At 37.7% G+C, this 26,195-nt stretch overlaps 1 protein-coding gene across 1 annotated transcript in view; it reads left to right on the forward strand.

Annotated features, from left to right (window-relative positions):
- The window catches only part of acj6 (abnormal chemosensory protein 6), a 347,966-nt gene that overhangs the window by 235,430 nt on the left and 86,341 nt on the right, over positions 1-26,195 (forward strand). The window contains exon 2 of the mRNA XM_067156310.2: positions 19,769-19,825. Within this exon, the coding sequence (XP_067012411.1) occupies positions 19,769-19,825 (57 nt within the window). The remainder of the gene's footprint in view (positions 1-19,768; positions 19,826-26,195) is intronic.

Genomic DNA, 26,195 nt, shown 5'->3' on the forward strand with positions numbered 1-26,195 from the left:
ATTATTACCAAGACCTGATGGTTGGCATGAGGACCGCTGAGTTATCTGAGAACATTTCAGAAGGTATCTGATGGTAAGATGGCCACCCCGCGATAGAAAGCGAGGAATAATGACCGAAGGGATTCATTACGCTGTAAACGCATCTCCTCGTAACCTGTAAGCTTTCAAGCCTGTCTGTCGCTTTGAGGGGAGCCCCTTTGGTGCGATTTGTGATTTATTTGTATACCTTTATATATAAAGGAAGAAGGGCGATAGGAATGGAACAGAAGACGTTTCTTTGTTGTACGTCGCATGGACAAAAACAGGTCTTATGACGTCTATGGGATATGACAGGACTAGTACTGGGAAGGAAGCGACTGTGATCTTAATTCAAGTACAGCCCCACTCAGCATTTTCCTGGTATGTAAATAGGAAATCATGGAAAACCATCTTCATAGCTGCCGACAGTGAAGTTCAAACCCACTCTCCCAAGAGTGTAAGCTCGATGTTAAGTGACTCAAACCGCGTTGCAAACTTGATCACTAAAGAAGGATGGAAGTGGCCTCAAGACTATGACATGGAACTTACAAAGTAAAAGTCATTTTAATTCATACCAAATACGAGCATGAATATACGGAGGTCGGTACAGATGGCCTCCTCGCGGTAGAAACCTTGACAAGGTTGACGCATCAGGTATCTGATAAAACAAAAACAAATTCCTTAGAAAAGGTTTGGATTGAATGAAGTCTCTATAGGAACAACGTGCCCTCTGCTTGAAACATAAAGAGCAGGAACCTAGAGAGCATGGTACACAAGATGCTGACACTTCCAGAAAAAAAGGGGAAACCCAACCACTGAGACTGCGGGTAGTACACAAAAAGGGGAAGTTTCAATGACGTCACAACCTAAAATACACGATATTTCAGTGACAGAATGGTTATGGTGTAAGAAAATTCTGCACCAAAATTCGGGTGCGAATTTTAACCGGAAGGTCTCGAAATCGAGGCTGGAAACATCACTACACACCGTGGCCTGCCAGCTGCAATGGATATTAGGTATGTGCGGTGTAAGTTCATAATGGAAACTTGTCTCTCAGGATGTGCATTGTAATTTTATAACCGTAAATCCTTCGTGTGTAGGTAACTTCATATTGGTAACTTGATGACTTTTCCGGCAAGGTGAGCGGTGTTAGTGTTTGGAAACAAATTCTCTGCCAGACCATGACGTGTGAGTTTATAATGTTAATATCTCTGTAAGACTATGTGGTCTAGGTTCACAATTATTACCTCAATGCTAAGGCGTGCTGACAGAGTGTGCGGTTATCATAACTTCGCTGTCGAGGGTACGGTATTGTATTATAATGGTAACGTTTGGATTAAATACGGATTCACAACTTTCCTATAACTTTTTTAAGTGCTGTAAATTCGTAATAACGTCCGACTCGTTGGCTGAATGGTCAGCGTACAGATCTTCGGTTCAGAGGGTCCCGTGTTCGATTCCCGTCCGCGTTGGGTATTTTAACCATGATTGGTTAATTCCAATGGCTCGGGGGCTGGGTGTGCGTGGCGTTTTGAGTATTAGAAATCATCCTAGGTAGGGCCCTCATCTTCACAGACATTCAGGTCACCTAATAGGTCGTCTACGAGAAAAAGACCCGCACCAGGCCTCTCCGGAGGCCATACGCCATTATTGTTATTAATTCGTAATAACAACATTTCGTCAGAGTTCAGTTTGGTATCATAACTTCATTATCAGAGTATACGGTATCACACTGTAATGGTGATTTCTCTGTGAGATTGTGCGGCGTCAGTTTGTTATCATAAATTCGCTCTCAGAGTGTAAGTTGTCACATTGTATTCTCAGTCAGAGTGTCTGGCATCAGTTTATTATCATAACAGCGCTCTCAGAGTGTAAGGTATAACATTGTAATGGTGACCACTCTGTCAGACTGTGCGGTGCCCGTTTGTAGTCATAAATTCGCTGCGAGGGTATATGGTATCACATTGTAATGGTGACTTCTCTGTCAGAGTGTGCGGTGTCAGTTTGTAGTCATAACTTGTTGTCAGGCCGTAGGGTACTACGTTGTAATCGTGACTTTTCTGTCAGAGTTTGCGGTGTTAGTTTGTTACTATAACTTCGCTGTCTAGTGTAAGGTATCACATTGTAATGGTGACTTTTCTGTCAGAGTGTGCGATGTCAGTTTGTAGTCATAACTTCGCTGTCAGACCGTACGGTACCACATTGTTATGGCGAATTTTCTGTCAGAGTGTGCGGTGTCAGTTTGTATTCACAACTTCTCTGCCAGCGTGTGGGGTGTAAGTTTGCAGTGATAACTTTCCAGTCACAATGTACTACAAACATGAGTGTAGCTAACTAGTGTGCATGCTTGGTATTGACAAATCTGTTCGCTCGCTGCTTCCTGCATCTTTAATGGACGTTTAAAGTGACGACACGCGCGCGCACCTCACAGTTCGAACCCCGCCCACATCAAATTGTCATTCTTTTTATTCCTCCACCCCTACTCTCTTTACCACCACAAATATACACACACACACACAATAACCCCTTCTCGGTTACATTAATACATCTCATAATTCAGGAGAGAAAATAATGTCATTCTGAACCCAGCAAAGAAAACCGCACTCTCAAAATTGGAAGATGTGCAATACGGGGAGAGCCACGAGGTACTCATCATTATAAAAATATTAAACTGTATGACGGTTTACAATATATTTGATTTTAATAAATTAGGCAGGAAACAAAGCATTGGTGGTCTTGTGTAGACATTCCCAGTGAAAAATGAAAACTACACATAATTTTTGAGAGTACATACAGAAATTAAATGGATAATAGTTACTCAAAGAAGCAGAAATTCATAAGGGAGTGAGGCAAGGCTGCAGTTTGTCCCCATCTTTTCAATGTTTACATAGAATAGGCAGTAAATGAAATCAAACAGGAATTTGGAAAGGGAATCACAATCCAAGGAGAGGAAATCAAAACCTTGAGACTTGCCGATGATATTGTTATTTTATCCGAGACTGGAGAAGATCTCGAGAATATGCTGAATGGTAGGGACGAAGTCTTGGGTAAGGAGTACAAAATGAAAATAAATAAGTCGAAAACAAAAGTAATGGATTGCAATCGAACGAAGGCAGGTGATGCAGGAAATATTAGATTAGGAAATGAAGTCTTAAAGGAAGTAGATGAATATTGTTACTTGGGTAGTAAAATAACTAACGATGGCAGAAGTAAGGAAGACATAAAATACAGACTAGCACAAGCAAGGAAGAGCTTTCTTAAGAAAAGAAATTTGCTCACTCCAAACATTGATACAGGAATTAGAAAGATGTTTTTGAAGATTTTCGCGTGGAGCGTGGCATTGTATGAAAGTGAAACACGGACGATAACTAGCCCAGAAAGAAAGAGAATAGAAGCTTTTGAAATGTGGTGTTACAGAAGAATGCTAAAGGTGAGATGGATAGATCGAATTACGAATGAAGAGGAGATCGATTTGGCTAAATTTCACGAGAAGAAGTGATAGAATCATAGGCCACATCTTAAGACACACAGGACTTTTTCAGTTGTTTTTTGAAGGAAGTGTAGGTGGTAAGAATAGTAGGGGTAGACCAAGGTATGAATATGACAAGCAGAATAGAACAGATGAATGATGCAGTAGTTGCATAGAAATGAAAAGGTTAGTACAAGATAGGGTGGCATGGAGAGCTGCATCAAACCATTCTATGGACGGATGACTCAAACAACAACAGCAAAATCTCCTAAATATTAAGTTCTAGACACCGAGTTAAAATTCATAAGTTAATGACTAATATTTAAACATATTAAAACTGACGCTGTTTTTTGAAAGTAGCATAAAATAATAAGTACTGTATTTCTTCTCTAATCAGTCAAAAGATACAGTGTTACTACTTCTGTTTCTTTCCATTTCTTCATCTTCCACGATAGCAGCCAGTAAGAAAGCCGCCTCTTCAACTGGACGGTATCATGCATCACTTGACCAGGCGCCAAATATAGATTTCGTGATATTTACACAAATACAAAGTTATTTTTATTAATTCATCGTTCCTTTGAAATGTAAAGAAGATGAAGATGGATCAGAATGAAGATAAAAATAGGAATTACCTTTTCAAGTTATAACAATTAATGATATCTTAAATACTCCTATATTGTCATAATCTCAGATAATGGCGCTTGGTTATTCGGTGCTGTATTGCATTTCATTTATGTTTTATGTTTTGTATCACTTGACGAACCAACAAAATTTTGACAAATAACAAAACTGTCATTTACTAATTCAATTTGACTTTTAAAAATAATTGCAGAGTAGAATATGGTACCTTTTAACAAAATTTCACGGCTCATTTAACTATAGGATTATACTCTGTGAAATACTGTATCGTATGTTATATTGATCATATTCGTCTACAGACCTCTTTCAAAAATGCCTGCTATTTTACGACTAAATAGAGCATAAGATTTTATACATTAGAATTACGCCATGCATTGCTCATGAAAAATGACCCAAACCAATACTATGTATAATAACAGCATGGACTCAGAATGGCGGTCAGTCATTTGATGCAAAACTTCAATTTAGTGATCGCGGGGTTGGTGCTCGGTCAAAATAAATTTATTGAGAAGCTATGTTGAGAATAAAAGTCCAAACTATAAACTGTATATAGTTTACAACTTTATCTACCAGACTGAGCAATAGTCTAAAAAATATTGGCACTTGAGCAAGCCCCGCAAATAGATTTCGAGACATTTACACAAACGCAAAATTCTTTGTATTAATTCATAGAATTCATATTTTCTTTGAAATGAAAATGAAAATAAAAACATGAATTTTTTGTTAATGTATAAAAATTAGTGATGTTTTAAACATAATTTCGTAATTTGAGAGAATAGCGTTTCGTCGTTTGATTCTTTATTGTGCATTATTTATTTTTCGTTTTTTGTCTTACATCACTTGACTTACCAACAACACTTGTCATTTAGTGATTCTATTTGACTTTAAAAATTCAGTACAGTTTAGAATGTGGTACTTTTAAACTAATTGCATAGGATTGTATTCTGCCAAGTACTGTTATACTGATCTCCTAGAGACCTCTTTCAAAAATGCCTGCAATTTCACGACTAAATAGAACAGAAGGTTGTAAACATTAGAATTACAACATAAATTGTTCATATAAAGTGTCCCAAAACTATATTCTACATAATATAAACCTATAAATGTCGCTTATAGTTACTTCATCAAAAATTCATTTACCATATTCATTTGTTTACGGCACATTTCTGTAACAGAGTTGCACTCCAATTACAAAAGACATTACAAAATATAGTATTATGATATATAATGCAAAACAGAAAAAAGATCATGCAAAAGTAACAGCAGATTTTGAAAAATTATAATAAACAAATTTAGAAAAAAATGACAAAAAATAGGTTTAAAAGTTGTTATATAAAGATCAGGATTAGATATTGCGGCAATTGCTGGCTCCTGATTACATAAGTAGGAAGAAATAAATATTTATGTGCAGGCACACACAAAATTATATCCCAAATTTTATAGAAACTGAATTCCATTTGTATTATTGACAAAAGAGATAGTGTAATTTGTGAAGTTAATATTTGTGATAGTGAATTTGTGAAGATAGTTTAAGTATATTCACTAAGGAAAATCAATAGACATTTTTTGAAGTCTGTTAGGGACATTGAGAGATCTATGTCGTGGTTTTTGAATAAATTATTAAACCTACTATACACCCTTACTAATGGCGAATTTAGAACAGAAGTCCGAAAATTGACTATATAAAGTTCGCACCTTTGAGTACCAGATTGAGCAATAATCGAAAAAGAATAGTTTTATTGTTTGAACAAGTGATGCTTACCACCTGCAGCTGTCTTGCAACAGCTACATAGCATTGTATTTCTGTCATAGCGCACCATAGCTTGGCGTTGCTTAGCCTAGTGTAGCTTAGTTTAGTTTAATTCCAAGCAGAAAGTAGTATGTGGAATATGTTATGGAAATCGCTAACTGAATGCTAACTTTGTGTATCCCTAAACCTTCGTGCAGCATGTATATAGCGTGCACTGTGGCAAGCCTCTCCATGGACACGCGAACCCTTGTGTGTGTCATAAGCACCCCCCTCCCTCTCATTATCTGCCCTGACACACGACAAGAAGCTTTCCCTATCACCTGGCAGCACACCACCACTCAAGTGGCCGCTGATAGAAAACAGGAAGTCCGACTTGTATAGCCTTCCTTCCTGGCTTCCGACAAGGGAAACACCTGTTATAGGGTGAAACCACGCGAACATTACTGCCTTCTTCAATAGGGCAACAAGTGTGGAGCTTTTATTCACATAAAGGGAAATGAAGTGCAGTTATGTGGAAAAGTACAGCAGGTATGGATCTGAAAATCTAATCTAATCTAATTCTTATTTCTATTTGCTGATCAGAGAGTACCTAGAAAAGTTCTCAGTTCGATTAGTTCCACAGCCAGGTCTTTTATTTCATCCCATATTTTCCAGTTTCCATTTGGTCTTTCTTGCATTCAGCCTCAAGCTCATGGCGTTGCTGGCTTCAGTGACAACATTAAGTAGTTCCTCTAGATCCTGGAGATTGGTTGCAAGCAGGGCAGGGTCATCGGCATACCTGATGTTATTTATGATGACTGCGTTAACTACAACACCTTGAGTCTTTCCGTAAAGAGTATCTCAAAAAATCTTTTGTAAATAGGTATTGAAAGAATACAGCCTTTCTGAAAATCCTTTCATAATTGACACTTCTTCCAAGAAACGGCCATCAACTCTTATGCCAGCACTCTGGTTTCAGTAGAGAATACTAATAATAGGGGTCTCCCGCTAATCGAGTTCCTCTTCTTCTTGCACTGCCTTCTCCATTACTGAAACATTACAATCACAACGAAGTCTGTACGACGTTCAGCTGTCCTCATCAGTTCCTCAGACAAGAGTATTTCCTTCGACCTGTACGTCCATCAGTTTTACCCTTCATGACATAATTTTAGTAGGTTGTACTTTTCATCCCTCATAATATGCTGTTCGTAGGCTGTCTTTCTTTTCTTGATTGTACACATCAACATTCGTTCCATCCTCATGCGCCTGAGTCCAAATATCCGTTACATCATTCGGAATATCCATATTTCTAAGGCATTTATTCTCCTAATGGTATTACATTTCAGAGTCCATGTTGCAGCGCCGTAAGAAAGAACTAAATATATATAGCATCTGACGAAGTTGTAACTTGTCTTCAGACTGAAGCTTCTGTCACACAGTAGTTTCCTTCATTTTCAGAGCACGAGTCATTTCTATTCGTACACGGATCTCTAAATCCCGGCCTAGATCCTCAGTAATCCAGCTGCCAAGGTACTTAAACTTCCGCACGTGTTCAACTGGTTCCTAATTCTAGAATAAATGCACATGACTTTGTTATGGCGGACTGTATCGAAAGTTTTCTCGTAGTCGATGAAACAAGCAAAAACGTCGACATTGACATCCCGGCACTGTTGGATCAACACCTGCAGACTGAATAATGACTCTCTAGTACCAAAGACGTATCTGAAATTGAACTGTGAGGTTCTGATATTCTCCCCACATTTATGATAAACATGCGTATGAAATCCTTGAAAACAATGAAGAAAATTTTTATGCCGAAATTGCTAGCCTAATATATTCTGAATTTAGTTCCAGAAAGATTTGGTAGAATTCAGTATCTAAGTGCACTTAAAAATTTAAATTCCTAACACATGCGCGTCAGGTTTCAAGCCCCCTTTTCCATGCGTTTCTATTTTTCATCATCGCTGAATCATTTACGTCTGTTTAATCAGGCAATTGACGTAACACACTGAGGATTATTGAAGAAGGCTGTGAAGCATGGCGATCACCGCGGAAGGTTTATTTTGGTTTGAGAGATACATTGGGAGATTGCGTGTTGAGAAACTCAATTGTCATAATCTAGACTTTCAGTTTTCCATGACAAAGGTGCATTTTTCTCTGGAACTACTAAAGATATCAATCTGAAACTTAGTAGAAAGGCAGGCTAAACTTTGTTACAAATTTTTCTGCAAGGAAATTATAAAATATGCAGTTTTATGGACTTCAGAGTTTCATGTATAGAGTCTCTCATATCAGCTCACACCGAACGCACAGTGTTTGTACTCTGCGCTACGGCAGCTGCCTCAGCCGAATCTACGTCCCGTGATAGGCTCGAATCTTACATTCCCTGATGATACGATAAATAGTCTGGTATGGAGCTCCACAGTCACAGTCTGGATTAGGTAGCTTTTTCCACCTATGGAGAGCGGCTCTGCACCGGCCATGTTCAGGGCAGTCCAGGTCTTGCGTGATAGGTGGGATCCGCTTGAAAGTCTGGGACGTGAGAAGAAGGTATGCAGGCGCACATCTGTTGCTGCTTCCCATCGACCTTTCCACTCATCAAGAGATTTAAAATCCTTAGCATCCATGTCAGCAGCATCACGCAGAGTTGGATGGCGTGATTTTAGTCTATTTAGATTCAAAAGTGGCAGGTCACTATTCACGGGTAGACCAGGATTTCTCAAGATCTTGGGGAATTCCTTCATAAGGGCATTAGATCGGCGTAGATCAGGTGGCATTATACCAGTTGGCAGTGGAAGCCAATGAACTGGAGTAGATGTGATTGCGCCAGATATGATGCGAATTGTGCTATTAAGCTGGGTGTCAACAAGCGTTGTATGATGACTGTTCATCCAAACAGGTGCTCAGAACTCAGCACTTGAATACACCAAATCCAGGGCTGAAGATCGTAAGGTGGTTGCTGAAGATCCCCATATAGTTCCACACAGTTTATGAAGGATGTTATTTCGAGACTTCAACTTTTGTGCTAAGTTCAGGAGGTGTTGTTTAAAGGATAGTGTACGGTCCAAAATGACACCAAGGTATTTTGGGTTCCAATTATGACGAAGAATTCTCCCTCTGAAACTAACATTCGGTTTCACGTTCTCCAAACGATTATTTAAATGAAAGCAAGACACTTCTGTTTTACTCGCACTGGGTTGAAGTCTCCATATTTTGAAGTAGTTTTCCAGTAAAGACAGCTATTTGGTCAGAATCTCCTCAGTCATCTCCATTACATGATCTTGTACAAATAGTGCCAAGTCGTCGGCATAGTGGAATTTTCTGGATGAAGTGTCACGAAGGTCAGAGAGATGCAAGTTGAACACTAATGGTGAGCGAACTGATCCTTGGGGCAATCCGTTGTTCTTCCTCCTCTCCTTCCTTATCTTGCTTCCAGTGATTATTTGGAACTCCTGATCACTTAACATGTTGTTAACCAGTTGAGCCATCGTTCTGCATGGTATGATACGAAGAAATTTGTAGATAAGGCCTTTTCTCCGTACAGCGTCAAAGGCAGCAGAATGAACAACAAATACTACATAAGTTTTCAGCTTCATTTGATATCCTGCCTCAATGAAGGACATAAGGGACAATACTTGGTCACTGCAGCTACGTCCTGGTCTGACGCCTGGTTGTTCAACTAGAGTATACTCTAGGATTGCGCTACTTATTTTGTTATATATCAACCGTTCAAAAAGTTCGTAGCAGCATCTAAGAAGGGCGATGGGTCGATAGCTTTCTACCTTGTTGCTTGGTTAGCGAGTTTCAAAATATAAATTATCTTTGCCTTTTTGAACTCCAATGAAGTTTGACCGGTCAGCACGATGTCAGCGAAGATATCTGCCAGCCATTTCTTAGAATATCCTCCCAAATGTATCAGGAATTCTTGACGGATGCCATCGAAACCAGGTGACTTAAAATGTTTGAGGACCTTCAGTCTCATGTCAATGTCTAAAACTGTCAAGGGACGTGCATATTCAGATGAGGGAGATGTCTTCTTTTTCAGACCACGAAGCTGTCGTCTAATATGTTTGGTATGTTTCTTGTCAGGAGGCACTCTTTATGTGGTAATTATGTGGGAAGCAATTTGGTCAGGTGTTACTCCTGAAGGCTTTCTGCATACTGATCCACTTCCTCCCAATCTCCTCAGAAGGCTCCATGCTTCTCTGTTTGAATGGGTAAAGTCCATACTTTCAACAGTATCTGTCCACTTATGCCTTCGATATAAGTCTAAGCTGGTCAAAAGTTTCTGTAACTATCTCTTGGTCACTACTTTGCTGGAATTGTTTGTACAGTGTTTCACTTTCATCACTCCATCCTGGGATATATTCTTTTCGGTATCCTCTTGGCATACATTTTAGCTGTTGTTGTTACTGCACCAATGAACCGATGATAGTTCTTATGAGATAGAGGGATCCAGCGAATGCACTTATCCAGTTCCCTCGAAAACTTTGCCTAGTCAGCTTTCTGGAAGTTCCATCGAGCGTGTGGAGTTGATCGCATGACAGGGACCGTGCAACCAATTTGTATTATTACAGGTCTGTGCTGGCTGTGGAGGAAGGCATCTATCAATTTTCTTGTGGCATTGATCGGAAAGCCTCTATCATTGCAGGTAACAAAACATAAGTTAGGATTTGAATCCTTGCCCCAAGCAGTTGACCTGAAAGTACCTTAATCTTTGGCATCGAACACTAGATGAAGATTGTTCACTTCAGCCCTTTCTGCGAGCATGCTTCCATTTTCATCACTGCCAGAGTATTCCCAACATTCATGGTGGCTGTTGAAGTCCCCTATATAAATTGCAGGATGTTCTGGAGTTTGTAAGACAAAATCGGGCCAGGGTGTCTTGGGCGGCTTATAAACATTTGCGATAGTGATATCATGCACTTGTATGACAACCGTATGTATATCTTCCTTCACATTCACAGAAATTAATGAAGCTTCATTTAAGTTGTTCCGAACATACGTAACAATACCATATACCTCGTGATAAGTTGCACCAAGAGCAGTATATCTGGGAATTTGACCTCTGCTTCGGAATGCTTCTTCACTGGAAGCATGCGTTTCCTGAATGGCGACAATATCGATGTTATTGTCCAACAGGAATTTCGACAGATAGTCACACTTTGCCTTGCTAATGCTCTCGACATTCAGTTGTAGGAGTCTGATAGATGGACCAATGTTTCTCGTTTATGAGTTCTGAGAAGAGCTGTTTCTATTATTTCGTTGATATGTTTGATGTGTCATTGCCAGGAGATCCTGTGGATAGTCTGGCTGCCTGTTCTCGCTGTTGCTCAGTTAACACCACCCAGGAGGCACGTGTAGGCCAATTAGAGATTAAGCCTACGGACGGGAGCAACTCTACAGGTTCTCTATCAGTCTTCTTTCTTTCCAATCTACTCCTTTTTTCTTCAGTATGTCCATTAATTTCTCCCACTGTCAAAGGCTTTTTCAAGATCAATAAAAACCATAAACACCAATCTTCCTTCTTCAAAATATCTTTCTACAGTGGTTCATAATAACCCATAGTATCTCTTGGCCCATTTCCTTTCCTAAATCCATACTGCTCTTTCATAATGAATTCCTCTAACTTACTGCCTAATCTCCGACTTAGCACCGTAAGCAGTACTTTTGTTGTATGGAAAATGAGACCTATAGTCCTGTGATCTTCAAATTTAACAGCATTACTCTTCTTTGCTATAGAGACTATAATTGTAGCGTGAAAGTCATCAGGCCATAATCCTCTCTCGTATATCGGAATAGCTCTTACAGGCATTAAATAATCAAGGTCTTATAAGTCACTAAAATGAATTACAAAATCCAAGACGTCACAGTTGCTGAGGAAAAGGTACAGCAGTATGACTAAAATTAAAATTTAAAAATATATTTTGAATTTTTTATCTAAATTAACTGGTTAATGTTTATAGCTAAGAACAAAATATTTTAAATCAATGTGCAAAGTTTCATGATCCTAACTCAAACTGTGTCCGATTTAAAGATAATTTAAATAAACATTGAATTTCCGTTCACGTCTCCCCTTAATGTTATGAAAGTTGATTTGAGCCAGTAGCGAGGAATGGAACCATCGTGTTTGAAGGTCCTAAAATTCTGAACGGTACTGTACGATCAAATGATTAACAGCCACGTAAACTACTTTGTAATATGAGTATAAAGAATTGAAAATCTGTTCCACTCAGACTACTAAATTCTACTTTTTTTAACATAAAAAGGAGAAGTTTGTGATTTATTGCTGGTTGTAATAAATATATGTTTACTTATACATCAAGAGGTGCGTGTAGTTTGCTCTTGAATTATTGAAGACTCCTTTCGCTGATGACACACATTTAACTGTGTGGCGTGATTCCTCCCAAATGCACCCCTGAATAGTTAATACACGTGTGAAAGTCGTGCAGTGGTAAGGCTCCTTCTCCATTCTAGAGCACATATGATATTACGATCTTGTAGAAACTGAGATGCCATCTTTACAACCCCAGAAATCAATAGCAACAGGGGAATATCATCCGTGATTTAAAATTTACTTTATAAAGATTACTGTTGTAGTTACCCATGTTGTACGTTGATTTCCACTCCTTGATGTGCCTATTGTACTCCGATCTATTATTAATGGCTGAAATCTTCCGGAATGTTATATAATTAAATTTACCATGTGTAATAAATGAACATTGTAGATGTTGTTTTATTATTTGTTAAAAACATTTAACCTCTTTACTTATGTATTTACTAGCTGATGTACCCATACTTCGCTACGAAATTCTCAGAAAGACTGTCCTAGCGGTTTTCCCAACTGAGGTCAACATAGATCATTACAATGACGTCAGTAGGAATGTAGCGAGTATCATATAAAATACTCGATCAAATGAAAAACTGTATATTTTTTCACTTTTAACGAACAGTACTAAGATGCCGATCTAACAGTCTAAAGTTCCAGTGCTGGAATGACCAAGCTGCAGACAGCCGCGAACACTCCTCAGTCATTAATCCGTTAAATTTGCACACTGCTCATTCTAATCAATGCCTCAGGATGGGGACTGAATAGCTAGAATGCGATGATAAACCAGCGTGTTACGTACCAGCAGTATTAGAAAATGTATGAACCAGAGGAATGACATGATAAAGAAGAAACTTATCTAACTCTCCAGATATTTCCCACCAATATTCAGGCAGGTTGTTATACTCGGTACTCAGCAGTAATCTCATCTATCTAAGATGAGTGGCAACTGAAGACACAAAGCACATCACAACAAACAACGGTCAATGTAATGTTATTGTTGATCAATGTTATGAACTTTCTATATTGTAGGCCTTCACATTTAGTTTTCTTTCGCCTCTGTGATATTAGGGTTTCTTATAAAATAATTTATACCGTGGCTGTAGTTCCTTATTCTCCGACTTCATATACCGATTTGCTCGTGGCTCGGCGTTGATATGGACTTAGCAACAAAAATTCAAATTCATGAATATCTCTGTGATTATAGCGTGAATAAAATTATTTATGGCCTAGATTATAACGACTTATTCCCCCACTACATATAGTGATTTTCATTAAATTATCTTCAGCCGTTTACTCGTGATCCGCGAACATACAGACAGACAGACAGACAGACAGACAGACAGACAGACAGACAGCAAGACAGGCACACAGACAGACAGACAGACAGACAGACAGACAGACAGACAGACAGACAGACAGACAGACAGACATAAATTAGGGAAAGTTAAAAAGTGCGTTTCCTTGTTACTGTAGATATGAAGATATAGAAATAAAATTATTTTTAAATTCTGAGCAATGAACGGACAAAACACATATTATATTATATTATGTTGTATTATATTATATTATATTATAATTATTTATTTATTTATTTATTTATTTATTTATTTATTTTTATTTATTTATTTATTTATTTATTTATTTATTTATTTATTTATTTATTTATTTATTTATTTGTGAAACCAAAACAACGAGATGCCGAATTACAGAGTTCCGTAATGAAAATAATATTTACAATGGAGTAGCACAATGCAAACTTAGAAAATAAACTTGCAGTTTCCCGCTGGCTCCGCCCGCAATGTATGGTGTTGTTCGTTACTATCCTCACGGATGTGAGGAAATAAAGCACATGATCTGCTGTGGTAATAGAATGTAATATTATATCAACAAAACACTTAAAAATACATCGTACAAAGAAACTGAATTAAACGTTCCTTGGAACAACACTACGCGTCGAACTGTTAAAAAGTCCTTCAAAGATCTTCGTCATGGAGACAAATGTACTCATAACTTTTCTCAGAGTCTACTAATTTAAGTAGTTATTACCTCAAAAGAAAGCGCTTGATCCACTAAGTGTTTTTAGACCAAAACGAACTGCGTACCTTAATTAGAACGAAAGATATGATTGCTTCAAAGAGACAAAAATTGAAAAAATCAAATAATTTGAGGAAGGCGGAAGTTAAGTGATTTATAGTACCTGATGACAAATCTGTGCATGAATACCTTTCAGTTAAAAGAATGAAAGAAATCGACCGGATAGAATGGCCGGACTGACTGACTTTAGTTTTCATAATTTTTTTAATATATAGATGAAAGTGCAATGAAGAAAGTTCATGTCATGATAAAAGTTGCGGAAGAAATGAAAAACTACGAAAATAACTTTAGAGACACAACTATTAAAAATAAAATATAGAACATAAAGAAAAGAACGAGGAAAATTAAAGATTGAACGTAAAACGATGAGAATAACTTATAGCTAGGCACAGTAAGATAAGTACAGATATGACACATAAATAGCGACATGGTGCAGTAAACAATAAATAAATATTACATAATGTAAATAGAGGGGACAGCAATGCGAAGAGAAAAACGAAATATGAAGGAAATGAGCTAGGTTAAGTTAATGAAGAATAGATTAAAGAAGGCATTGGAAGAAGAAACGTTCAAGTTTCTGTCGGGAGATAAGATTTAAGGAAGGCTGGAATGCGGATAAATGCAGTTCTTTCAACAACAGAGAGGCAGAAATACAGAACATGAAGGGGTGTATTTATCGTGGTTTTGCGAGTTGGGATATGTAGGGAAAAGAAGGATGCAGGTTAAGGAGAATGAAATAAACCTTTAACAGAGTTATATAGGAATTTAAGGTCGGCTATTTTAGACGATTTCAATCGTGAAATTTCAGCATTTGGTGCACTTAGGTTCCGAATTCAACTAAATCCTTTTAGGGCTCAATTGCCTACATAATAAGAAACCAACTTCAGTTGTAAAAATAATGTTTTTCAAGGATTTCGTGCACGTGTCCGCTTAAGATAATTGCGCAATAAAACGTTGTGCCGAATTTCATTTTTCTACTATTAATAATACTGAGATATCGAACTTACTGTCTATGTAACAATTAATGATAGACAAATTAAATTTGGCACACAGCTACAGTGTGGCAATAAGGGCAATTTAATATTCGACAAAAGTTATGAATATATGAACCTTCCTTACAAAAGAAAAGTTTTACCAAACTTTATGATTTCAGTAGCTACTTCCTGCGGTAGTAGCTTGAAGTGAATTTGCAGTCTTCTGAAATAAACCATCATGAAAAATTACCCACAAAATTTAAGAATAACTAATAAGATAGTAACAATTTACGATGTTCATTTATTTCACATGATCATTTATGTCAAACTAAAAAAATATTTCTGTCCACATTATGATTGCAAAAATAGTGAATTTCCACCAGTGCGCTGTGGTATTCACAGACATGCAGTCTTATAACCTGAAAAGAATGAACGTGAACTTATTTAATGAACAGTTGAGGTAAATCAGTTCCATATTCCAGTGCTACAACTCGTCCTGACATGGCAATAATTTTGGTTTCCATCTCTCAGAGGAATGAATGTACGACTGTGAACAATCAGAGGTTCAATTAGAGAGTAACTCGTTAGGAGAGGGGGACAGAAAACAAAACACAGTTCGCCTTGTTTCCTGACTGACGGACAGACAGACGACTGTCAACTGCCAGCCCGATTTCAAACTTGTTACATGGTTCGCGTTGTAATTCACTGCTCCATCAATTTCCTCTCTAAATAATGAAATCTCAACCGACTGGTTCGCGGTAGGAGGGCAGTGGATTTGAAGGAGAAATTTTGAGTAAGTACATGCATTTTAATAAAAACCCACTGGTGGCTATGATTAGTAAGTGTTAAATCTATTTGGTCTGACACCATGATTAGCCGGTTCGAGTCCCGTCGGTGGAAAACAATTCGCCATCAGAATGTTGGCCGGCAGGGTAGGAAAGGTGCTGGTGTAAAATTTCTAATGAAATGAAATGGAAATTGCCTCTGGCTTTTAGTGCTGGGAGTGTCCGAGGACAAGTTCGGCTCACCGGATGCAGCTGTTTTGATTTTACGCCCGTAGGCGACCTGCGTGTCTTAATTAGGATGAAATGATAATGAAGACGACACATACCACAGTTCCCCGTGCCAGCAGAATTAACCAGCTATGGTTAAAATTGCCCGATCCTGCCGGCAATCGAACCCGGGATCCCTGTGACCAAAGGTCAGAACGCCAACCATTTAGCCATGGAGCCGGACACAATTCCTAATAATCACCATGTTACATGCCAAAAGCCTGGATTCAATTCCAAGCATTAGAGTCTACAGAAAATGGACCAGGCAGAGAACCTTCTGGGATGTAAAGGCATTGGCTATTTCAGTGATATCCACTGACGATACATTCGATGGCGGGTAGGCTGAGTTCACTGAGTCTGTTTTGGGCCATGATAGAACCAGTAGCAGGAACAATTAGGTCTAAATTATGATACGAGATATCAATTTTAATTGGATTCTATGATAATAATTTGGCTCAGATCTTTTTGGTGGAGTGTTCCAATCGTGTTACGAGAGACTTCTGTGATAGACTTCCTATAATAATAACTGCAGACAGATAAAACCACCTGATAACTCTTACATTTACGAATTGTGAATTGAAAGGGTGCAGAAGATATAATTGAAATATTTATATTTTAAAAGAACATCTCAATGTCCTCAAATGGTTTCGAACAACGAGTTTTTAGAAATGGAGAGTTTAGAAGTTCAAAGACAGAAAGATGCGGCAAAGTTCCTTTCTGTCCTGAATTTCCATGTGCCACATCCAATTCAAGATTTCATTTAACATTTCCAAATATTATTATTATTATTATTATTATTATTATTATTATTATTATTATTATTATTATTATTATTAGGGGAAAGTCAAAAGAGTAAAGAGCTTCAAGTATCTTGGAGAAATAGTTCAAGAGAATGGATCAGAGAAGCTAGCTCTGATAGAACGAGCGAGAAAATGGAAACAGCGTATCAGCTCACTAGAGACACCTACAACAAGAAAGCTTTGTCATATGGAGCCAAATTAAGACATATGGACACAGTCATCAGACCTGAATGCTTATACGCAGCAGAAACATTGTACATGATTGGAAAGGGAGATCTAGAGAACATCAGAAAGAAAGAGAGGAAAATGCTCCGGAAGGTCTTGGGCCCGAAAATGAAAGGTGGGGAGAGGAGACTTAGACCCAACAAAGAACTATACCAGAAGACAGAGGAAGTCGTCGTATTGATGAAAAAGCGAAGGCTTCAATTTTATGGACATCTACAGAGAATGGACACCAACCGACTGACAAAAAGGATTTTCAGCTTCTTCAGCCTAAGGAAGACGGAACCAAAATGGTTTCGGGAAGTAAGGACCGATCTGGCCAGGATAGGAGTAGAAAAAGAGGACGTACTGGACAGAAACAAATTTAGACAAAAAGTGAAGGAGTTCAAGGGTTTTCAGGAGACTGGGGAAGAACTTGTGAAGAAGAAGAAAAAGAAGAAGAAGAGAACCTACACAGAAGAACAGAAGAAAGAAGTCAGTGCAAGGATGAAGAAGTACTGGCAGAATGTGAAGTCAGGACTGGTGAAAAATAACGTAAAGACTGTAAAACGTGGTCCATAGATGGCCGGAACGATAATAAATAAATAATAATAATAATAATTATTATTATTATAAAAATGAAGTGAATGAAGTTAATAAAATGTTTGTAACATCATGCAGGGGTTTTGATAATGCAATGTTGCAATAATTCAAATGAGAGTTCAAGTCATGCCTTCTTCTTTCAAATGCAGCCCATTCAAACAGTAGGTGGTCCACTGTTTGTGAGGATCCCCAAACACACACGTAGCCATCAGGACGATTGATTCCAAAAAGTTAGAACATCTGTCCATCAAAATTCACAATTTTGCAGACTATGCTGTGTCTATAGCAGCGCATCTCGAAAAAATAATGCTCTCAATTTCAGAACAAACATAACAATATATAAGAATAATTGATGACAGCAAGAAAGGCTATGAAATTGAGCCCACAGTCAGAATGGATCATCACACCGGCCAGCCATTATATTCCCGTTAATGTACTAATAAGCAATGCATTGTTCTTAACATTACTTTATGTGGTTCCAAATGTTAATGCTGGATACTGTGTTATTAATTGTTATTAATTGTGATACTTCTATTTATGTAGTTAAATATTGTCCTAATGGCAATCCAGTATGTCTAAAACGTCGTTCAGTTTTTCAATAAAAATATTAGATTAACATTACCTTAAAATAGATTTAAGTTAGGCTAGGTAATATTAAGTAATAATTATTTGTAATTTGGAAACATAACTTAATATACACCCCCCTAAAATCGCTATCATAACCAACACTAATATTCTTTTTAACATAATTCACCCTTCATCATTTAATGGATGGAATGATGTAGAATTAAATTCACCTCTCATCGAATAATATACTAATCGTAAAGAATAACATACAGTCAAACCTGTAGAGAAAAATATAGAAAAAAACTAAATATATTAATATAAGATAATCTAACAATCTCTAAAATTAAATACTTGGAATAAAACCCAGCTAAAAAAGGTATACCACAAAGTGCAAGATTAGAAATATTAAAACAAACAGCCGTTAGTATTATTTGACTACAAATGTTTCCCATGAACCGAATATCTTGAGAATCCTTTATATTATGAATTAATGAACCAGCACATATAAATAAAAGGGCCTTAAATAATGCGTGTGTTAAAAGATGAAAGAATGCTAATTTAGGAAACCCTATAGCTAAAATTCTTATTATCAAACCTAATTGTCTTAAAGTCGATAAGGCAATGATATTTTAAAATTAGATTCAAAGTTAGCTCCTAAACCCGCTATAAATATAGTAAGGCCGGCTACAAGTAGTAAAAACTTAGACAATCAGGTATCCACAAATGCTCTATTAAACCGAATCAATAAGTAATCCCCTGCCGTAACCAACGTTAATGAATGTAGTCATCCACAGGACAAAACTAATTAAATAAATCTTAATTCTATTATTCCGTCAATTTTGAATTACCCGAGAATCACAAATAAATCTGCTGTAATTGGGGTGAAAATCCTATAGCATGTAATAAATTAAATTAAGCGTCCAGCACGCCTATATTTCACGCCTCGAAGCCCTAATATTACGACACTAGTGTGAGATCCGGGGACTAAGAAGGGCAATATCCAAAGTGTTGTTGCGGTAGATGTGAGCTGTATCTCCATCTCAGTGGCAGGTTTCGGGAAACATTCAGTGCTGCCTGATGTTCCCAACTTGTTTCTAACTTCAGTACTCTTAGTTTTGTCACGAACTGTTATCAACACAAACAATATTTTCTAAAAAAAAATATTTCAGACAACAGCTGTCTATCTTCAGGAGAGAACTTCATAATTTATATCCTTTACTAACATTCGTATCTTTTTTTACTTATTTTGAATCTGTAATTTCTGAGATATTTTTGTATTGTTTGATTTCAGAGTCGAATTCTAGAAGATGCGTCGATTATGTGCAACTCCTGGTCGCCGCGACACAATGTATGTTAAAAATAATTTCTATATAAATGTTGTCTGTTCGTTTTCTTATTTAATTTGATGTTATTTTTTCTTTGTTGTAGTTGAATGTCTAGTTTCAATTAGCTTTATTTTTGACGTTGTTTGTTTCTCTTTGAAAGAGATCGCACATATTATTCAAGACTCAACAATGTGATCGTCGAAGTCGATGCTTTGATGCTCGTTGAATCGAACCAAATCCCCCGCACATGCAAGCATGTTCAATGACACATGTACTATGATTTTGAAAGAAGGATCTTCCTAGTGATACAACAATCTTATCCTTCATTTTAATCACGAATAAGGCATAACAGAATTAATACAACCTCTGACAATAAAGTTCGGTGAATAGTCCTGTACTATCAACATCCATGAACAATGCACGACAGTGACCTTAGTCCCCTCCCATAACTATGCACTGCTGAGATTGGCGATGCATGTCCTGGAAACTTTGGAAGAAGGTGTTAAAAAGCTTCGTCACGTTTCGTTGGATGTGAGGAATATCGTCAAATCTCTTTCCTTTCAAAACGAGTTTGGGTCATGGAAATAGGAAGAAATCTGGAGGAGTGAGATCTGGCGAGTATGGGGGATGTTCTAGTTGCACCGCTCCCTTTTGTGCCATGAACTGTTTGACGATATTCGCTTTGGCTGTGTGTGGGCGATTCAGGTTAATCTGCAGTTCATTCGCTATCATGCGCACAGCTAATCACCGATCGTTCGTGATTAATGTCATCACCTCCTCAATGCTTTCGTCAATGACGCTGGTCGCCGGTTTTCCCCTATGAGGGTTGTCAGAAACACTTTCCCGGCCTCCTCGAAAACAGGTGAACCACTCGTACACACACCTCATGGAGTGCTTGATCTTCATAAACACGTACCAGTATCGCATGCGTTTCTTTCGGTGTCTTGCCAAGCTTAAAACAAAACTGTGCATTGATCTTTTGGTCGTTCATGTTCCTGTTCGCAATTCAGAACCAGCGCACTAAACACGCCTTGTGCCAAGCAGGTCTTACACGGCACACACACGATGTTCAACTGAACAACGTTGGGAGCAGGTGGTCGAAACCTGCTGCTACGCAGGTGCAGCGTTGCGTGTCGCCAGTGTTGCCGGATCGACTGTTCTGACTTCATTCACCGAACTTTATTGTAACAGGTTGTAATACAGATTCATCGTCACGAACTTTAGTTCCGAATTACATCAAATATGGTTCCCTGTAAGTTTATTATTATGTAAGCATTCGTTGGAGATATAATATCGTGAATACTTCCCCCATGTGAGTTGTTCATTTTCTTTGTATTTTAGGCAGTAGGCTTTGGCAACGTCGCCAGTTACGCAATTATCGTATGATCGTAGGAAACTGGAAGCAGGCACTGGAAGGAAGGAGCAGGCAAAATAGGTGATCTGAGTAGAGTTTTTCTCGATTGAGACTATGATGAACCCGCCATGTTCCGTTTCGAACCAGGAGCTCTGACACTTTGTGGTATACAGGTACCATCATAAGTCATTCTATGTCCGACTCGTTGGCTGAATGATCAGCGTACTGGCCTTCGGTTCAGAGGGTCCCGGGTTCGATTCCCGGCCGGGTCAGGGATTTTAACCTTCATTGGTTAATTCCAATGGCCCGGCGGCTGGGAGTTTGTGTTGTCCCCAACATCCTTGCAACTCACACACCACACATAACACTATCATCCACTACAATAACACGCAGTTACCTACAAATGGCAGATGCCGCCCACCCTCATCGGAGGGTCTGCCTTACAAAGGCTGCACCCGGCTAGATATAGCCACACGAAATTAAATTAAATTAATAAGTCATTCTATGAACCACGTTATTAGCTAAACTGGAAATCAGTGATGAGTTTTGCACAAACTGAAGTGACCTCCAACTATTTCACAATTTTTGCCTATTATTATTATTATTATTATTATTATTATTAGAGCCAGGTAGTTAGGTGAAATGCCTTTTTAATCTGGAGTATGCCTCGAAGTGTCACATAGAGACGAACATTTTCCCGTACGTTTGGGAATGGTAGGACCAGTTTTTATTTTTCCTTTTTGCCCACTTTAACATTCGTAGCACATTTGATAGTGTAATGCCTTTGTTTGCCATTTTAAGCCGACACTCCGGAGATAAAAAAAAATCAATATTTTTTGCCATTTTGGTGAAATTTTTTAAATGATTGAAATTGAAAGGATTGAGTTTTTTCTTGTCACGAAGTTATTCCGCTAAATTCAAACAATTTATCACTGTATCACTGCTTTGTTTGCCAATTGTAATTTTACATTTAAATTCTATTTTTCTCCCATAATATTCTGCCAAATGTAACAAAATTTGTACAGTACATGTATCACAGCTATATTAAGAAAGCTGCGTATGGAAATTTTGATTGCAGAATTTTTTCAAGTAGTAGAGATTTTTAAGTCCAAAATTTTAGAACGTAAAATTTATACAAACTTTAGCACGATATATCTCCTTATATAAATTATGTACACAAAAATCCTATACGTAGTGATTTTAAAAGAATTATTTATACCTAATTACGAATTTACATTAACATGTTCATTAAATTTCATGAAGAAATGGAACTAAAAACTTCAAAATATGTATTTTGAAAACTATTAATTGTATATGAAAGAAATATTTCTGATAACTCTACTTTTATGTAGGTGACATTCCCACAAAGTTTCGTGAAAATCCACGCATTAGGTAAAAATATGTTTTTATCTCCGGAGTGTCGCCTTAGGTTGTTGTGGATATTTTCTATTGTTATCTGTGTATTAAAATGAATAAATGGAAAGAAAATATATATAATTCAATGTACTATATTAATAATAAAGAAAAATTGAATTTTAATTAAATAAATGAAGATGACATTTACATAAACGATATTTTCATATTACACAAATCTCTGCTGAAAACTCCACAAGCCAATAGGTCGAGAGTGTTGCCAGGTCCCGTCCTTGCTACGTTATATTAAGTGCTGGTTGTGATTATTGTTTTAAGTGGAGGAACAACTTGGTAAGCATGCTGTACTAACACTAATCACAAGGAAAATGGAAGAGATCCGGTACTTCGAAAAATGAAGGTATCGGCTAAAGAAAAGGAAGGCCAACGAAGAGCGTGAAAGTGAAAGACTCCTTAGGCCTCGAAAATCTAATACCGTCGGGGTGGGAAAAGAATAAGAGTTCACCAAGAGAGGTCAGACAGGAAAGTTAAGAGCGAGAAACCTGACACAAGAGGAAGCAACGACAGACTCAACTAGAGGAATCGTGGTCGCCAACCCACACTCCAAAGTTGAGAGGCCCTGGTCCCACTTACGACAGACAGGGCATACCGTTAACGTTATTCTGTCATCCCCACCCAGAGGGAGTGGTGTGTTACGCATCATTATTTTCGTGCCCATTTTAATTACTTTACTGCATGTTTTCTAAATGTTAAGTGCTTATTTGCCTGCCTATTTTAGCAAAAATATATGGCTGAATTTGTATTATTATTATTATTATTATTATTATTATTATTATTATTATTATTATTATTATTATTATTATTATTATTATTATTATTATTATTATTATTCAAATACTTGTCCACAGGAAATATGGGTAATAACGGGGACGGGATGCACCAAGTGCCTTACAATAATTGAAGTATTTACACATTGTAATACAAACATTGATATACAAAACTCTAGATCACGGGATATTCAGTCTTGCGAGAGGAACCATTTCACAATGTTGCATGTTGATAGGACAGAAGGTTGCATAATTTTGTGGATGTTCGGTGGAAGAGCCAGTTCTCGCAGACTCTTGTGAAGTGTGTGTGGAACGAGGCCGTTGACTGACAGAATCACAGGAACCATCCGTACCAGTTTCATCCTCCAGATCTTCTTGTTCTCTTCTGAAAGTTCTTTGTACTTGTAGATTTTTCATGGTAATTACTGTCAATGTTGGTGTCATTCGGGATAGCGATGTCAATAACGAAAGTTGTCACAGTTTTCTTATTTACCAGTATGATGTCTGGTCTGTTATGGTTGAATGTTTTGTCTGTCACTGCAGCATTGTCCCAATAAAGCTTAATCGACTCGTTCTCCAAGAGTGGTGTTGGATGGTACTTGTAGTAAGGGATACGCTCCTGAGTTAAATTGGTTCTCGTGAGCAAGCGCCTGGTGTATAATTCCCGAGACATGATTGTGCCGTCTCGTGTATTCTGCGGGGGCAAATACTAGGCAGCCCGCAGTGATATGGTCGATGGTCTCGAGATGAACGGAGTATCGTCTGCATTTGTCGGAGAGTACGCTGGTGTCTTAGATTATGTACTTTTTGTAATTGTTTGTAGCTATTACTTGGTCTTGTATAGCAACTGCATATCCTTCTGTCTCCCCAAATAAGCGCGCACTTTGTAACCACATAACCACATGCATGACGCATTCTTGTCTATGCTCTGTTGGTTTATATTGCTGTATTATTAGTATTATTATTGCGAGTGGTTCAAAGTTGCAATAAAACAAGAAAGATTTTCGTTGACGCAAGAACGGGAAAGAGCTACTACTGCGAAGGTATCGATCATGGCCTTATTTCAGGCACTGGGCTTAATTAAGGAGTCAGGGCTCCCGACAGTGGGATCTGAACCCACATCCTCACAAATGACAGTTCACAGCTACGCGGCCCTAACCGCAAGCTCAACTCGCTCGGTTTGTACCAGCAATCATGCTTCAAACGTATGAATAAGATATCCTGAGTCTACCCACCTTTCACTCCCGTAAAGCAAAGTTTGTCTGAAAATTTTCTACAACTTGCTTTACGTCGCACTTACACAGATAGATCTTATGGCGACGATGGGATAGGACGGATCTAGGAGTGGGAAAGAATCGGCCGTGGCCTTAATTAAGGCAAAGGCCCACCATTTTGTCTGGTTTGAAAATGGGAAACCACGGAAAACCAAATTCAGGGCTGCCGACAGTGGGGCTCCAACCTACTATCTCCAGGATGGAAGCTCACAGCTGCGCGCCCCTAACCGCACGACCAACTCGCCCGGTTGTCTAAAAACAGACCCATATAAAGATAGTTTCGTCCAGGACTGACTTCCTTCTTACAGAATACCGATGTTCGCAACTGCGAGCTCACTGCATTAGCTTACTGTTTTTAAGGCGATGTGGACGACATTATGGGGAAAAGTGACATAAAAATACATAAGGTTTGAACTAGAATATCTTACTCAATTTTTGCAATATAAATTCAAAACTCTCAGAACAAGTGAACTTGTACTTCTTCTTAACTGTTAGTATCCTGAAAGTTTTCAATATTACTAGAAAATAGTGTTATTCTATATTTTTTTAACTATAGTACAATTTAAATGTTAGTATGCATCCCAAATTTCAAGTACACTTTTCTAGTTAATGGCTGTACTTCGGGAAGTAAAATTTCAAAATCATGCCTAATAGACTTGATGTGTGATAATAGACTTGGGTTAGAATAAAAATTGTACTTACTTTTAATTTTCAGACACTTTAAATTTCTGATCGTGTCATTGACATTTTTTAATATAGCCATGTGGGTCATTGAGGAATAAATTCGTTTTTAAGTCTATCTTACAGATGACAGTACATATAAATAGAATGTTTAATTTCAGCTGTGTGTGTATATTTAAGAGTCCCTTCGTAAAGTGTACCTGAAATTTGTGATGAATACTAAAAATTATATTGTACTATATTTAGAAATATATAATAACTCTGTTTCCTAGTAATATTAAGAACTTTCAGGATGCTAACAGTTAAGAAAAGGTACAAATTTACCTGTTCTGAGAGTTTTTAATTTATATTGCAAGAAGTAAGGTACTCTAGTTCAAATCTTACCTATTTTTATGTCACTTTTCCCTGTAATGTCGTCCATCTCCCCTTAAAAGATTGCATAGGAGTTAAGTAAATACATACAGGCTTGCAGACTGAACATTGAAAGGCATAACAGTCTAAAATGAGGATGTATGCATGATGTAAAGTAAATGTCATTCATTCAGAAAACATAATTTTCGAAATTTTTGACCCCTGATTGGATACTGTCCCGCTTAACAACGTTTTATGGCAACTGTTACTACGACTCGGTTCAGGTGACGCTTTTGATCTATTATGTCCTCCGGAAAAAAAATATTCTACGTTACGAAATGTGGTGACTTACTGTTTCCTAAATCTTAAATAGCATTAACATTACGCTGATTGACTATTGTTGTTAGATGATACGTGGTTTATATCTTCTAATGGCATTCATCATCGCTAGGTAGCATTACTGTTGCAGTCACAAATCTAACCCCGTCACCTATGTATAGGCAACAGCTAATTCTTTCACTACAACTCCGTATCA

Source organism: Anabrus simplex, chromosome 12, assembly GCF_040414725.1.
Source record: "Anabrus simplex isolate iqAnaSimp1 chromosome 12, ASM4041472v1, whole genome shotgun sequence".
NCBI classification, from domain to species: Eukaryota; Metazoa; Arthropoda; class Insecta; order Orthoptera; family Tettigoniidae; genus Anabrus; species Anabrus simplex.